Source organism: Corythoichthys intestinalis, chromosome 20, assembly GCF_030265065.1.
Source record: "Corythoichthys intestinalis isolate RoL2023-P3 chromosome 20, ASM3026506v1, whole genome shotgun sequence".
Lineage (NCBI taxonomy): Eukaryota > Metazoa > Chordata > Actinopteri > Syngnathiformes > Syngnathidae > Corythoichthys > Corythoichthys intestinalis.
The window spans coordinates 29,663,054-29,681,136 of NC_080414.1; the positions used below are offsets into that span (position 1 = coordinate 29,663,054).

At 39.6% G+C, this 18,083-nt stretch overlaps 1 protein-coding gene across 1 annotated transcript; it reads right to left on the reverse strand.

The window, feature by feature from the left end:
* Nucleotides 1–10,720: 10,720 nt before the first annotated feature.
* klf6a (Kruppel like factor 6a) lies at nucleotides 10,721–17,997 on the reverse strand. Its single transcript, XM_057824982.1, has 4 exons — nucleotides 17,660–17,997; nucleotides 15,611–16,196; nucleotides 14,755–14,878; nucleotides 10,721–13,138 (listed from the first exon to the last, which is right to left on the reverse strand). The coding sequence occupies exons 1-4, from the start codon at nucleotides 17,759–17,761 to the stop codon at nucleotides 13,087–13,089; spliced, it is 864 nt and encodes a 287-aa protein (XP_057680965.1). The 5' UTR covers nucleotides 17,762–17,997; the 3' UTR covers nucleotides 10,721–13,086.
* Nucleotides 17,998–18,083: the final 86 nt, after the last annotated feature.

Consider the following 18,083-nt stretch of genomic DNA (forward strand, 5'->3'; position numbering starts at 1 on the left):
ACACTTTATGCACACAAACACACTCACGCAACCATGTGTTTTTAAAACTGCTCCCTCTTCACTATATGGAATATCAGCCTCACTGCCGCTTGCTCCTGGCCTGCTGCTAACCCCAGCTCATTAGATAGCTATTAGTGGAAATGTTTAAAGGGACTATGACTTAGCCCTGTGACAAAGAGGAAATGAGGTAAATGTTTGGTGTATTCAGGCATTATGTGACGATCAATAAATAACAATGGGCTTTCATCCTTGTAACATGTAAACCACAGAGTCACACAACCATGCAAACTATTAATGAGATACAGTCAGAAGAGAATACAAAACTGCCTGAAAACAAAACATGCCAGGCTAATACTTGTTGATGCTTCTTTCCAATACCAGCCAGTGTTAATGCAATTTTAAAAATGATTGTACAATGTAGCTGCAATGCCACAACCGTGCACTTTGTTTGGAAAGCATATTGTAAGATGCAAAAACATGACAGCGAAATAATGTGTAGCATAATCCATTGCAGCACTCAGTTTAACCTGTTCACATTTGAAATCTTTGTAAATCGTAAACAGAAATAAATGATGCAATAACATAAAATAATTATACCAATTAAAATAATTCAATAATAAATAACATCAATATATCGTTGGTTTAAAACAAAAGTAATATATACCGAAAGCAAAAATATACAGTGGTATGAAAAAGTATCTGAACCTTTTGGAATTTCTCACATTTCCGCATAAAATCCCAATCAAATGTCATCTGATCTTTGTCAAAATCACACAGATGAAAAAACTAAACTTTTACAGAGGGTTTTGTATCCTTTCCCAGCTTTATAGAAATCAACAATCCTTGATCACAGGTCTTCAGACAGCTCTTTTGACCGAGTCATGATGCAATGCTTCTCATCAAGACATTTCTTACCAGGCGTGTGTTTTATAGTGGGCCGGGCAGCATTAAACCACTAATCAGTGATTGGGCAAACACCTGACTTGAAATGTTTGGTAAAAATAGGTTTCAATTGCTCTTTAAGTCTCCTTAGGCAATGGGTTCACGTATTTTTCCCCCTTCTTTCAGTGTTTGCATGCTATCCTTATTAAAATCTGAAAATCTATAAACATTTGGGTGGTTTTAGTTAAAGCAGACACTGTTTTAACATCTGTGTGATTTTGAAAAAGATCAGATTACATTTGATGGTGATTTTATGCAGAAATGTGAGAAATTCCAAAAGGTTCAGATACTTTTTCACACTACTGTAGATATTCTGTTCTCGTACCAAACGTTTTCTATTTCATCAATATTCATTTATTCTACAGGCAATAGAAACTAAATGATTATTCAAAGCAAAACTAAACTAAAAATCGGTTAATCTCAGCACTACTAAAAGGTTAAAAACCAAACTTAAAACATTTTCTTAAATTACAAATAAAGAGTATAATAAAGTTTCATTGCAAATAATTCATCTCATTTTTTGGCATTGACTGTCACAAACCACTAACTTACAGTGTAAAAAGTCAAGCAGTCGCCACAAATATTGGCAGTCAACTACATGGAGTTCAGTTTCTGTGTTGGAGCCAATTTCATGTGACTTCTGTTTTGTTCTTATCTTCATGATTGTCACGCAAATTGATTTAGAAGCTGATCTACCAACCACACACGCCTAGCATACTTAACAGTTTGTCTCACACGTTCCATTTGGAGCGTATAAAAACAGTTAAAAAACAGATTGCCATGGCTGATTTGGCATCTTTAAGGACAAAAGCAAATGACCAAGACAAAGCACAGACAAAATGTTTAGGCGGTGTTTAATGTAGCCATACTATATGTATAAACATTTTTTAAATTCCAGAAACAAACATAATTTTGTGACATAATTTATTTAGCACTGGTATTTTGAAGCTGAACGTTCCAAGGAATGGCTTTTCTTTCTCATAGCTGGCTTCATCAATATTGATACTGCAATATAGATTATTTTGTGTGTAGGGCAGTGAAATTTTTTGTTTAATTTCTACTTAAACTTCAAATTTAACACATAACGTTCTTCACTACTTTTACACAAGTTACCAAAAGTGCATGCATGCAGTCGTGAATGAAAGAGTAAACACACAACTCAGCACCAGCAATTTTGGATCTTCGTAAAAGATCGTAAATTTAGTGAGCCATGCGCAGCACGCATTTTTAATGGAAAAATGTTGGTTCCAAAATTTTGTGTGCTTGCATTTGCCTGCGTTACTGTGTACGCGAATAACAACACACAGTCTCGCTCTATTTGGAGAAATTCTCTCTCGGAGAATATGATACATCGTGCATATTAGTTAACTGGTTTCACTAATTTCATTTGTGTAATTGAATTTTAGCAGAGCTAAATAACTACATAAGGCTGAGGGGGGAACTGCTGTCGCTCCCCCACTGTTTCTATGGGCCTGATCCTTCATTTTCATGATTGTATTGTAGTCGTTTAAACTGCTGCGCATATGGAATTTCATAAACTAGCATGTGAGCAACCAACTGGCTCTGACTCCACATTTTTAGGGTGTAACTTGCAAATGTCATTATGTCAGGTGTATGCAAGACAAATCTGCCAGATCTTGTATTATCATTTCCATATGATTTGAATATTCAGCATCAACACACGCACACAACCTGCCACTGCCCCCCATTTTTGACAGGAACTTTCATGTGCACTTGCTCACTGTTGCTATTCTCTGCAGGGGACTAGGGCATTTTCACAGTTTAACAAGGTCATGCTAAGCAACATCAGCTGGCAGAGGTTTTCTGCAAAAAAAAAACCCTTGGCAAGCTGATTCATTTTGTCACCCACAAATCTAGCGAATCGGTTGCCTCTTTGGGTGGGTCAAGCCAAACATTGAAGATTTTTGTCTCCATGTTCAAAAAGTGCACTTTCAGCTCTGGGTCATTTGTGAGGAAAAGCAACAAGAGATTCAACTTGATGAATTGAAGATGAAATGTACAGTGAGGAGTTTGGATGGTGAAAGGCTGATTGTGTTGACAGTGATTACGGTGTGGTGGCAGTGACTGCTTGGTGGGTGCACAACACAGCATAAAGGAAGGTCAGTGACCTTTTATTTTAGTTCAATCCCCCCAATAAGCCAAGTCCTAATAGACTCCATTAACAGAGAGAGCTGGAGGGAGGGAGCCCCACACGCAGGCTTTCACAGTGAAATCGGCATATGTGACGACTTGCAGTCTGGCTGACTGAATGAACCAGACTCAGAGCCTGATAAGCTTCTCTTCCCTTATTATTTCCCCTCATTTAACTGGCTGGGGGCCTTCATCACAGTCCATTTTCTCATGCGTGTCTGGATGAGGTTCAGTTAATGCAGTCCCTCACTCTTGCTACTTGTCTGTTATTTCAGTTCAGATAATGTAGTTCTAGTAAGGTTTTTTTTTTTTTTTTTTTTTTTACATTTTTGAGCCACGGCACACTTTTTCCAGTTAAAAAATCCCTAGGGGTCACAAGAAAAATACATGTAAAATAAGCTTTTGAAGCCTATTTAATAATATAAAACTGTGGATTGAATAGGAATCAAACAGATGCAATGAAAAACACATTTTATAATCAAATTTTTACTCACTCAGTGTTACACCTGGGCTTGTTGAATTGGAGTAGGTATCACTGCATCCCAGATGAAAATTCATCCCACTGTGTTCAATTCTTCTTTACAGACTAGTGTATTTTAAATCTCAATGAAAGATAGCTTTTGCTTATTGCCTCACACCTGAGACTCTCCAAGAGGAATCAGACAGTCTTTGCTTCTTTTTGATCGCCATTCAATGAATTTCATCTAGTGTCCAGTTATGAGTGAGTATTTTTTCCTTTTAAAACTTTTTCCACACCTGTCATCATTAGTTTTGCTAACTAGCCGCTAGCCCCAAATGCCACTCTTATATCTTACACATCACCAAACAAAGTAATCAGCCACCTATTGACACCTACTGATATGGAAGAGTATTGCACGATTACGGACCATTGGACAGCACACACTGAACAACATTTGCGGTTAGATTTAGAAGAAAAAAAAAAAAAAAAACATTTTTAGATCAATTACATGAAAGTGGATGATTTCCACGGGACAGCAGACACTAGGTGGTGGTGTCTTGGCTAAACTCAAATTGTCATTCTTTTGCGGTTACACACCGAGAGACATTCCTATTCACTGAGATACTAATCACTTGCCACGTTTACATGGAGCCAAATATTCCAATTACAATCGGAATATTTGTTCAAACCGAATAAATGTGTTCCATATAAACACCTCATTCGGAATGAACAGGCCCAAACCGAATGGAATTTCATTCCGATTCACAGGGACGGAATATTCCTTTTCCCAAACCGATTAGAAGTAAAATTATATAATGTAAACAGGGAAGCGGAATGGTGTCTGGTTGCGTTCTTTCTGCGCATGCGCCGTACTGACGTGGTGACGTCACTCGGTGACGTAAGTAACGTCACTTGCAACATGGCTTCCAAGCACACGCACAGCGCACCCACACAACTTTTTAAATGAACGGCGTATCATTCTGAAGTTTTGTTTCCACTCGAAAAGTTAAAACAGCAGCTGATCTGACGATCGATCTCCATATATTGCAACGTGACACTTTGTTTTGATTAATCTGCGCATGTCAGACGGCAGTTGTCAAACGTCCTTTCGGAATAAAGGCAGTCACATGTAAACGCTGGATCGGAATAGATGAAGTGACATGTAAACAGCTGATGTGAAATTTCCATTCGGAATGATTTGAATCGGTATGAATAAAAGTCAGCATGTAAACGTGGCTACTGTTAGCAGCTTTGAATTCAAACTAGGGCTGTCAAAATTATCGCGTTAACGTGCGGTAATCATTTTTTTTAATTAATCACGTTAAAATATTTGACGCAATTAACGCACGTGTCCCGCTCAGACAGTATTCTGCCTTTTGGTAAGTTTTGCAGCAAGGCTTTTTGTGTTGTCTAACAGCGAACTCTTGTGGTCGCTTTGCGACATGGTTTATTGTGTTCTTGCCAGTTCAATATGGCTGCACGACATCTCGGGCTGACGCCTACGTTGTAATGTTGTGCTTATATGATCCTTGGACAAGATTTGTCCGTAAGTATGGTTGTTGTAAAGAATGTACATATTATGTTAGTAAGCGAAATGTTATATTTTTTGTATGAGACGCTTTTTGTTTATGTTTAGTGAACCTGTATAGCGTGCTAAGCTAACGTTGTTGCTAATGCAATTCTTGTGTACTTTTTTTTGTAGTTTTACCACGGTCTAAAGAGGACAATGGTTTGAGGCCATTTTATTAATAAATCAGATGAAAAAGGAAGAAGTCTGATTATTAAGGCGTCGTTCACTAGCTGTCTAGCTTTGGAAAAAGTAGACGCTTCGGAGTGAGGACAGCATAGACAGATTTAAATGACAGTAGAGTGAAATGCCCACTACAGTCCTTATGTACCGTATGTTGAATGTAAATATCCATCTTGTGTCTTATCTTTCCATTCCAACAATTTATTTAACAGAATATATATATAATTTACAGAAAAATATGGCATATTTTATAGATGGTTTGAATTGCGATTAATTACGATTAATTAATTTTTAAGCTGTAATTAACTCGATTAAAAATTTTAATCGTTTGACAGCCCTAATTCAAACACAACACTGTAAGTGTACACTGTTTATGTTAAAAAATGTTTTTGGAAGGCAGGCAAAACCTGCCAGGAAAACCCACACAACCTAGGAAAGAGCGTGCAAACTATGCACTTGACTTGCTCATAATAAAATAACTGTGTTTTTCAACAGAGTGGCGACCATGCATCTACTTGTCGTCTATAACAGGGGTCCCCAACCGCCGGGCCGGGACCGGTAACCGGTCCGTGGCGCATTTGCTACCTGGGCGTACAGAAATAAAAAATTATTAATGACATCATTCTGGCCGAATTAATTTTGGCCTCTGCCCCTGAACACACCAATATCCCTGTGTAGGCTACTCTCAGACCCGTGCAGCCCATAAGGCGATTTAGGCAACCGCCTAAGGGTGCAGCAGCGTCCAAAAAGGCGTCAAGAAAAATTTTCAAATAATATTTGATGAAAGCAGTATTCAAAAAAATTATACAAAACAATAAAATAAAAAGAACGTTCATAATAAGTTTTTAAAAAATAATGAAATCATGTTTCTAGTGTGCCTGCTGCCCGTTTCACTTTTTCCTGTGATGCAATAATTTCACCACGGACCCTTGTCTCACCACCCAGCAGACCAGCGAGCTACCTGAAGGTGCTATTTTTAGCCTCCGCAATTGAGCGACGTTACGGTGACAAGACAACTTCATGAAAAGACAAAAGCCCTTCGGGTCAGAAGAAAAAGAAAGAAGACAGCAAAGACGTGAAGAAAAACAGGTTTGTTTTGATTATTTTTTTCAACAGCATCAGCACGTAGACTTGCTTATATGACTTAGTGCTCATGCAAAATTATACTGTATCATTAGCCAGGCTGTTGTTTTAGAAATATTTTCAGTATTCAGCCAGTTGTGGATTAGTTTCAGTTAAATTTACTCCCCCTCCAATTTTAGAGAAATTTGGACAAAGTGTATGGGAGACTAAAATTGTCTTGCTTATTTTCATGTGATGTGAACCACTTTTACCTTGTGTTAAATTGTGCTTTTCAAATAAATGTGCCTTGCCTAAAAGTGCCAAGGTTGATTCAATTAATACACCATTAAATATGGAATTAATAATTTCAAAGTTCTGTGGTATTGGGGACTAAAAGTGCCACGGATGTAAATGCAAACATTTGTTATTAAATGTGTCATTAATTCATTACAATGGCGATCACGTTCATGTAAAAACATGTTCAATTTATTAACTTTTTTTTGCCATCATATATTATTGAATTCATTATTATTGGATAGTCCTGTGTAGTTGCCGTGCTTCAAGAATTTATTTTCTTTTAACTACTCCCATCAAAGATAGTGGCCGGATCCAAAAGACAGGTACAGTAGGCTGGAAGAATTTAGGCGCTACTATGGTTGTCATGCTGGTTTCACAATCAACAGCTATTTGACTAATGTAATGTAACATTCCACTTTCTTCTCTTTGTAGATGCTCTTCTGAAATATTTTCTTTCTACCTATGTACATCCTGGGCCATCTTTTACAGCGAACTTATCCACATCAGCACCAAGTCCAAGCCCACCAAGTCCAGGAAAGAAGTGCACCTTCCAAAACAACGGTCATATTAAAGTGCAATAGATGCTTTTGCATCAGTGAAGACAAGGTGAGTAAGGTTATATGTCAAGGTGAAAAAAAGTTGCATTTTGTTGTTCTGTGTGTCTTTATATAGGTTTGTGTGGGTGGGTGTTAATCATATTGTAATAACAATTGTAATTTATTTAATGCATTTGTTTTTTAAGTGTTTTCATTCGTGCTTTTGAATAGTTATTACATCATTTTTCTTTTAATTTCTGCACTTGTTCGTTGTCTTTTTTATATAATGAATTACAAAGAGATAACGTGCTTTTTCAGTGTGAGTGTTTAAATATATGTGGTGAAAATAGGGGGGGGGGGGGCACCAATAAATATGTTGCCTAGGGCACCAAATTGGTCAGGAACGGCCCTGGCTACCCTAGCTATAATACTACAGGATAGAATGTCGTCATAGAAATCCATTGATTAGACTGCTAGCTGTACATCTTGTTTTGTATATCTATGTGTGCTTGTCCTCGATAATAACGTATGACATAGGGTGGGCGCATCACATTAGTTCCCGGAAATAATTAGCCCCCACACCAGAATGACTGAAAAACAGATGTCTTTGGACAGATTTTTTTACAAAGAAAGGAGCACCTGACGAGCCAGAAGATGAGCCTACAACCTCGAAGAAAACAAAATCTACGCTACTTCCCAATCACTAAAGACCCACGAACTGCGAAGGAGTGGATTCGTGACCAGTTTATGAATAAACCGATTTATTCGAGCATGTCTGTGCAACAGGAGGATCAGCTTGTAGAGATCGCAAATGACGGCGACCTTAAACGTAAATTTGAGACAACAACTCTACTGAGGTTCTGGATTAAAGTCATTCCGGAATATCCTGACATCGCTACGAGAGCACTGAAAACCGTGCTACAATTTCCAACATCATATCTTTATGAAGCGGGCTTCTCTCATTCTTCCATCACACCTACAGTGGGGAGAACAAGTATTTGATACACTGCCAATGGGTTTTCACATTATCAGTGTATCGAATACTTGTTCTCCCCACTGTAGACGGGACCATCTCGTCTCAACGAAACAAGCTCAAGCCTCCCACTGATTCAGCAGGTGAGTTATATTTTCCCTGCACTTAACATGATGCGGCTAAACACAAATTTATATTTGCTGTTTTTTTGTGTATCATTTCACCGTCTAGCTGCGGGAATTTGCTTTATAACACACAGGCGCTTTTATTTCCAATACAAAAACTCCAACACACACGTAGGTGTAACCGAACGCTGTCTTTGTAGTAGGCTAGTAGTAGTACGTAAACTATCCAGCATGTGTGTGTACTACCATTGTGCACACCTTGTATGGAGAAAAAGCACGTGCATGACAAATTTGGACCGAAACTTGTTTTTGGATTGGAAAAACAAAATCCTCAGCACCCCCTGCTGTGAGTGATTTGTAGCGCCCCTGTTGAAGGCCCAGCCTCCGTGAAGTTGGCCCCCCATCAGATGCAAATTTATAGAAAAATTATGTAATTCGTTTGTGTTGAAATGTTTTCAAATATTTAGATATTAGTTTCAAATGATGATGCCAAGCAGTCCCCCATTTATTGCAAAATGGACCCAAAATGGTGCCAGTCTACGTTTGCGGTGCTATCGTTTTTTAGATATTGAGATATTAATGATGAGGTTCTTTTTGGGAGTGACCAGGACGAATATGATAAGGAATGAGCATATCAGAGGGACAGCACATGTTAGAGGATTTGGAGAGAAAATGAAAGAAGCAAAACTAAGATGGTTTGGCCATGTACAGAGGAGAGATAGTGAGTATATTGGCAAAAGGATGCTGGATTTCCATATGCCAGACAGGCGGTCGAGTGGATGACCAAAGAGGAGGTTTATGGATGTAGCTAAACAGGACATGAAGGTAGTTGGTGTGAGAGCAGAGGATGCAGAGGACAGGGTTAGATGGAGTCAACTGATTCGCTAGGGCAACCCCTGAAGGGAAAAGCCGAAAGGTAAAGAAGAAGAAGATCATGTGACTTGTAGCATCCCATTTACTACAAAATGGACCCAAAGGTGTGCCATGCGTTTGTGCTATGTTTGCGCTAGTTTTTGGGATACCCCTCTGTTATTGAGTTGGTACGCTCCATCAGCCGCAACAGAGGTACTGCGATTGACATCATCACTCGAAATTATTATCTCAATATTTATAAAATGAAAGCAGCACAAACTATTTTTTACAGCACAAACGTAGCATAAACATGGATGGCACCATTCTGAGTCCATTTTGCAACAAATAAGGGCTCTGTGGCATTATGACTCGAAATTAATATCACAATAGCTATAAAACGATAACAGCACACACAAAGCATTGACACAATTTTTAGCCATGTTTTAATCAAAATGGGGGGCTGCTTGACTTCAGATGTACTGTACCTATAAAAGAATTGTAACTATCTTTAAAACGATAGCAGCACAAACAAAACCTTTTACAGCACAAACAAGCACAAACGTAGCACAAACGATTGACATCATTTTTTATATAAATGCAGGGCTAACTTCACAGAGGTGAAGGCTAAGTGTTCAAAATAATGATTGATCAAAGCAGGACCATCATAATCATTTGTGTTTGCATCTGTACCAGCTTAGTCTTAGTTCTAAAATGAATCAAATGTATTCTGTATGCATTTTCTGTAATATGCATAGTACTCTAGGTAGATTATAAATTGTTAAACCAAGTGGGGCAGATCAAGGAGCCGCAGCATTCGCTGGCAAAAACAACATTCCGTGCCAAATCTGGGAGGTTCTTAAAAAATGGGCTAATTACCAACCGCTCGCAAACCTCATTTAAAAAGCAAAGGGCTTTTACTGGAAATCAGAGGAGCTAATAAGTTGCCTGCCCATTCTAGGTCATCACCATAAGCAAGGGAGCATGTTATTTCTCGTTAGTTTGTAACTTTTAAACTCGGCTCTTTGGTTTATCCACTGCTGTTTTGTATCATTATCTGCGTTGAAGAAAGTAATCATCAAACAAATGTATGAAAGTGGCTCCATAATTAAATGCCATGGGCTATAAGAACTAGAGATAAATTATTTATACTGCTTTGATGAGCACTTGCTTGCTCTAAGGAATGGGGAGCTCATGGAATTTCAACTATATGGCTTCATTTTGCAGGAAACTTTTCTGGGGGTGCTTTATTTGGGTGGAGTGGAGACAAAGTGTGTTGGGCGTTCATGTTTAGCAAAGCTGTTATTTTTATAGTTATTTACAAGTCAGGAAAAGGTGAGACAGTACACAGGAACTTTTGAAAAAAATATTGAAGAAAAGATGTTGCACAAACGGGTTTCTGCTCAACATCTCTCTTCTAAATTCATCAAGTGGCTGACACCAATATTGTCACTTTTGTAGCCTTGGTACCCACGCACTAACTTTAATCTGTCTTGCGTCAGTGCAGGACAAAACACACTCACAGTAACATAACCAAATAGAGAAGACTTAACAAATAAGACAAAGGAAGCAAGGTCAGATAAGAATTTCTTATTATTCCAATAAAAAATACATTCATACAGAAATATAACAATTTTGCAAAACAATTCCAAATAAAAATTTCATAAAGCATAAACATAACAATTTTACAAAAGTTTTTTTTTCCTTTTTATACAAAGATTCAGTTGAGAACAAAGCTGTGTGTTTGTGTGAGACAGAAGAGCTGGAATAGTGGCATGAAAGACGACGTCGAGTGAAAATGATGTCAGCAAACAGAGCTGTTTCAAGGCTCAATTACGATTTGAACTGTATCGGCTGCCAGCTATCTCTAATCTATCGTATTTTCAAGTTTGTACACGTCCTTGTGCACCCGCCCGTCTGAAATCTATATATTGCAGCACGACATCCGATTCCTTTTGGCAAGGTGGCATAGATCGTTTAATCCTGCGTGAATTGCGGCCTCTGCCTTTAGACAAGTATCTATTGCAACTCGAGATGCGGATAATACTCAGGCAGTTAGCGTTTTGTCTCGGTCTTCTGATTTAACTTTGACAAGCGCTGTCAATGGTTGATCTTTATCCCCACCCCCTTTCTCCTTTTAGGGCCTGATCACGCTTTTGATTTTCATAATACTGTTGCTGCCTCGCTAAAACAACGCTCCCAGACAGGTCAATATCCAACCTCCACAGTCAGCAGTCTGTGACAGATTCCATGCCAACAAAGCCTTTAGCAATTCATTACTGTGAGGCACTACAAGGCGAGGCCTGTCCAACTGCAGCCTGTTAATTACAATAAATCTTTAGCCGTTTCTTCAGTCCCACTTGCAGGCATAAAAGGGACAAAAAGAAGGGGGGCTAGTGAGAAAAGGATCAACTTAAAAATGATGGTGGGGTCTTTTTGTACCTTTTGAGCTGTGTTTGATGGACATCAGTACATACTACACAGTAGTTGACATCTTTAATAACAAAAAAAAAAAAAATAAGTGCTCTAAACATACAGCATTTTACGTATTTACAGAATTGTAGCTAAATCTGTGCTATGACTCAAAAACAAAACAAGTACTTTCATGACCAGAGTTAAGAAACAAGAGATCGCTGTCACCAAACACAAAGTGAAGACATTTGTAATTGAGCCTTGATCAAGCTTGTCAAATCACCCATATAAACAAATACGACCTCCCGAGGGAAGTGCTCAACCACTGCCTCGGGGCAGTCACTTGCATAAGGCACCATTCAGGTCAACAGTGCATTATTAGATAGAAAGAAAGTACAAAAAAATTCCAAAATTGTTACCCCAAGGCAGAAGATGAATGAATAGAACAAGCAAGCATTGGTGAAATGAACACAGGAATGAGAAGGATTTGGTTAAATAAAAAAGAGGGAATCATCAAGGCTTTATGTACAATATTGTAACATTTTTTAACCATTTGCATTTTAGCTGCACCCTAATTGAAACTATTTGCAGTCCTGATTATAGTGGAAATGGGAAATGGAAGAAAAAAAACCCTAGAACCATGCAACACCTGTCTATGATACTGAAGATATAGTTGTGTTATACCTCTAAGCACACAGCTTATACAATTAGACTACAAATGAAGCTTTGTAGCTTGTAAAAAAATAAGAAATCAGGCTACATAACACATTGCACATTTAGTAGCTGCACCAAAAAACACCAAAACAAAAACAAAACTCATCTCATACAGCGACCATGGGGGTGAGCTTCGGTCCTGGTCTATGCAGAAAGGTGACTTGTTTTTCTGTGATAGAAAAACTTCTCACCCCCAAGTCTAGGTGCCAGACAGACTGCCACTGGGGAAACATAACTGGAATGTTTCCCCCAGAAACCCCACTCAGTCCACAGCAACGTCGGTGCCAGCCCCTTCAGACCATCCAACTAGCCATCCATCCTCTCTTCTTCCCTCCCAGAATCCTCATTTCTTCCCGGAAGAGGGCAGGCAGCCGATGCCAGTCATTCACAGTACATTCGTGCTCACTTCAGACAGTTTTTGCAAAGTACCAGTGTATCAGCTGTCCGATAGGGGAAATTTCCCCGAAACATCATGCACCATACAAACAAAATCATTCATTCTTTTGTCATTTTTTTCTTCTTTTTTTTCCTGACCGTTTTAATCAAAAATCGCTCTCTGCATCTTGCTCCCTAACATTGATGATTTTGTCCACTTGTTGCAACCTTCAGGGCATCCCTCCTCTCAAGTGAGGTCCCGGAGGCACTGGGTTTTCAGTATGGTGCAAAACAGCATGCTTTGGCTGGAACACACTCCCACCACTCGGGATAAGTTCAACCAAGAGACTGGTAGGGAGACTGTGTTTTTTTTTCCCCTTTAAAAAAAAAAAAAACTTTTGCCCTCCGCTGTGTTGCTTGGTTTGGTGCTCACCCCGGCTTCAGATGTGCCTCTTCATGTGAAGAGCCAGATGGTCAGACCTGGAGAAACATCTGGGGACGGGAAAGAGGTGGAGGAAAAAAAAAAAACATTAGTGGAGCAGAAGCTGGAGGCTGAGGCGCATGCTTCCAAGGACAAATGAATGTTTTTTTTTTCAGATGTTACGATACTTGATTTTTTACAACGGTCCCTTGGTTGACAAATACAGTGATCCCTCCCTCGTTATATTGCGCTTCAAACTTTGCGCCCTCAGTCCATTGCGGATTTTTTAAAATTAAATAAATACAGTATTTTATTTAAAAATGTTAAGATACATGCATGTATACATGTACAAATCATTATATATATATATATATATATATATTATATATTTTATCATTTATATCATAATTATTACATTTACAGTGCTTAAGAAAACATTTTTTTATTTTTTTAAAGATACATATACAGTACATATAAGTTTTTTTTTGTTTTTTAATTAACATATTTTCCGTACTATAAGGCGCACAAAGCCTTCAGTTTTCTCAAAGGCAGACAGTGCCCCTCATCATCAGATGCGCCTTATAATATGGATCGACATTTGTTCATCATGGCATGACATTCCCTTTAGCGCAGTTCCATCTAGTAAATGCATAACGCAACCACTACTATCTCTACCACTACCAGTACTACTACTACTGTGCCATATGATGCAGTGCGCCTTATATATGAGAAAAAAAAAGTTTTAAAATAGGCCATTCACTGAAGGTGTGCATTATAATGCAGTGCGCCTTATAGTGTGGAAAATACAGTATACTTTGGGGGGAAAAACATATGTATTTCTTTCCAATGCTGTTAAATCTGAAAAAGGAAAAAAACTTAATTAGATTATTTTATTTTTGATAACATTTAAATAAGCTTTGCCTTTACTTTGCGGATTTTCGTTTTTTGCGGAGGGGGGGTCCTATTAACCGCGAAAAACGAGGGATCACTGTAAAATAATCAATGCATAATATTAGAAATGTTAAAGATGATGACTCACTACATGCATTTTTTGTTTGCGAGAAAATCCGTCTGCATGAATTATCTACTCTTGAATATATTCCTCGTCTCTAACTTTATATCCAATAGTGATCAAGTAGAAGCAACTAAACTCCAGTGGAACAATATTATTATCCAGCTATCTGCGTAGGAGTTTGCCACATAGTCGAATTTGTTGCCGCCTCAAAAGATTTTTTTTACACCTTACTGACAAAAACATTCCTAACCAAATCACCAATAAGACTACTATAAGCCACTGGCCAGGTTCCAAAATGACGCTAAACGCATTTAAGGCAACAATATTTAGAGTACCTCTACGCTACCAGTGCACCAGTCATGACATGTTTTCCCTGTTTCCCTTGATATCTCATTGTTATGTTTTCCCAGTAACGGATTTCTTTAAAGTCTTTGTGATCATAGCTTTAAAGAGGAGAATAAATACTTTGAAAACAGAAACGCACGGTCTCAATCACCCCCTCATAGGCTTAAATGATTTACCTTTGATTGATTTCGCAGAAATTAAAAAAAAAAAAAAAGTCACCAAAAAAAATTCCGAAAAAATGCTCCAATCAAGCTGTCTGACTAAATCGTTGGCTTGCCTTATAAGTGTGAAACTACTGCTATTGGCAGTAAAATAGACCAAACTTACCTGTCACAGTGACTGCATTTAAATGGCTTTGCCCCAGTGTGCTTCCTGAAATGTCTGGTCAACTCGTCACTCCGTGCAAAACGCCACTCGCAGCCCTCCCATGAACACCTGTACGGCTTCTCACCTGAAAAGAGCAGACATAAACGGATTAGAAGTCACACCAATATATATATATATATATTTCTTTTTTTTAAACCAAGACCGTTGCTGAGCTTTTAGCTTGGGTGTCAAAATCAATCATGCCTCAGGGTGAAACCGGCCTTATGAGTAATGCGGAGTCACCCAAGACGGATTCCACGGAACCCGTTGGATGACTTGCATGTTTTGTTTTACTCTTTCAATGCAACAGGAAGCATGCTTGGAATGCTGCCGGTGATTTAGGGCAGAATGTGTGAGAGCGAGATACCTGAAACCAGAAAACCTACCCTGCAATTTCACGCCTTTAATCAAAAATCAAAAAGTGACCACTGAAAGCCTCCCAAACTCGGTGAAATCCCCCCATAACACACCGCCAGCCCATTCTGCCTTTCCCATGGTGAAACTCAATCTGTTTTCAAGTCCTTTTATCTCCAATGTGGAACCCCTCCCCCTTACTCCTGCTTGCTTGGCTCTCTCACTGGGACAGTCAGTCACATTCCACATAGATTAGGTCACAGTTTAGGTATCCAGTCATGCAGAGCTAATGCCGCTGTGCACCAGCTGAGGACATCATGCAATGTGGACCTTTAATTACGTTACACATTGAATGTACAGTGCAATTTGTGGTCGATGTCTGAATTAGTAGCTTCTTCGATTAGTTAAAAGAGTTTTTATGTCTGGAAATACATTGATTTAGCAAGTCAAGTGTACAACTTACCTGTATGAGTGCGCTGGTGTGCTTTTAGATGGGAGCTCTTTGTGTAAACCTTGCGACACCCGTTGAACTGACACCTGTGTATCCTCCTCCTGCCGTCCGGTGAAACATCCCCGCAGGTGAGTCCCGTCTTTTCCGAACTCTTGGCCACACCGTTGCTCCGGATTTTAGCCGGCAAGTGCAAGTCGCCGTGTAAGCCGACCCATCCGCTCACCACACCGCTGGGCTCAGAGTTGGCCTCTGGCGAGGACGGTGGAGTGCTGATCACAGACGGGCTAAAAGGTCCAGAGCCGACCAGGGCAGAGCCGAGAGGGTTGGAGATAAAGCTGTGCATGGGCGAGAGCTCCTCAGAACTGTCTGACGCTTCACTGCTGGCATCCGAATTCACACTGTTGGTGTCAAAAATTTGGCTATCGTGATTGTCCTCCTCTTGGGGGCCCGGGGGAAGTTTGGGGTCAGACTCGACTTTAGCCTTATCCCCACAGGCCAAGATCAACTTGCTCCAGAGGTCCTCCTGGCCGTCAAACTTCAGATCAGGAGTGGAGACGTAAGGCTCGCTCTGTAGATAGCGCTCCAGCTCCAAGCATGTCTGAAGCAATGACAACAAAACCAGAAAGTACAGTGAGAAAACATGAATTATAATACAACCCCCTGCAGAGTGTACGATTTTCACGCCAGCTTCTGTGGGGGGTTCATTCTAAATGATGCATGTGCTCACAAGCCCAAAACACTGAAAGCAGTGGAATACTTGCCTGCAGCAAGAAATGATCACCAACAAATTGTAGCAGATTATGCAGTCAATGGCCACAGCATGGTGTATATATTAGGTTTCTTAGTTACATTTCACAATCTAACATATTAGAAATGCTGTTAGTTGAATGTTGTGAGATTCCACAATTTTTTTTTTTTTTTTTAAATGTTGTAGTATTATCAGTTTGAAATTGTCAATCCTTCATGTACTTATTACAGCAGACAATATTAATCTTAACCTGTGACTGGGAACAGGATAATATTGACATTTAATCACCATCTTCCTCATTGAGTAATACATACTGCAGCTCTCAGCATTGTCATTTCAGTGGCCCAATGACTCACTGAACAAATTTAGATACCTTTTAAGGAAGCCACTCAACACCCCCCCTCCGCTACCCGCCAACATGAGCTATTCAGCTGCTTTTCCTCATGCGTACCTCTGACATGCAATCACATCCTTCCTCACAGTGTCAGCTACACACTACACAAGCTCCAATTTACTCCAGCGCCCATTAAAGTTGAAAGGCAGGGCCATTCATTAGATGCTGCTCAGAGACAGCCACGTTGACTAGGTTCATGTAGAATACATATTTCCTGCAGGCATATGTGTATTTCTGTCTCTTTAACAATGTTTCCCAGCTGTGCTTGCTTCCACGCATGCCACTGGAGAATTGGAATTTGATATGCTCTTATCGAGTACCGTCGATTCCGGTTTAAAGATGAAAAACACATTGACCATGACATCCGATACACCTGTACACATCCAAATACATTGCCACTGTCAAAAATGTATACGTAGTATCATATGGTTGGTGTTTGTGCTAGCGTGGAACTACAACGCATCCCGATGGTAATATTTTGATTGCATCAGATTTGCTACAGGGGAGGCGAAATTCAAACTTCAGACAAGATAATAGACATTGGATCTGAAAGCGTCAATCACTACTCGTTGAATGCAGAAATTGTCTACTGGATCGTATGAGTGTGCCTTGTTTTAATGAAAGTCAGGCAAAGTACGTTTAAACGTACACGTAAAATGAAGAAACAGTACGAAATACTGAATGAAGTACTGTGGAGTCGTGCACACACACGCAAGATCGCAGCGCAAAGCTACACATGCACGCGGGTGTTTTGGACTTCCAGCTGTCAGACGTGACACAGTGATCCACTTCGTTTCAAGCGCCCATTTCCAAGCCATCTAATCACAAGCGATTGACTGCCCTGAACTATAACCACGCACATGTGAGAACGCGTATGCTATTGAGTGAGTTAGTTGTAGATAGTAAATGACATATTCACCTGCTGCCAGTACTCCTCCAGTGACGGTAAGGCGGAGAAATAGCCTGTGTCGTGAACTATTTGAAGTTCTTGAAAGATACTGCACATGGGTAGAACATCCATTTTCCCGATCTTCTGTCAAAGTAACCCTATTTGATCTGTAAATGTGTTGTGAGGAAGAAAAAAATCAAGCCAGAGAGGAAACGGAGTGAAGAGTGTCCCTTGCTGTAACTCGCATGCGACGCAAACGAAGCAGCGCTTGTTTTCAAGCAACCTCCTTCCGTCCCCCTCCTTCTTCTCTCGCTTGGCGTTTAAGGTATTTGCAAACACTGCACCGGACTAGATGGAGAGCTACTGGCTCTGCAAAGTTCCCTATTCAAACCTCCAAGCCCGCCCCCTTCACACGGCAGGATGACGCTTGCTCCGCTTCAGCCAATCAGCAGCT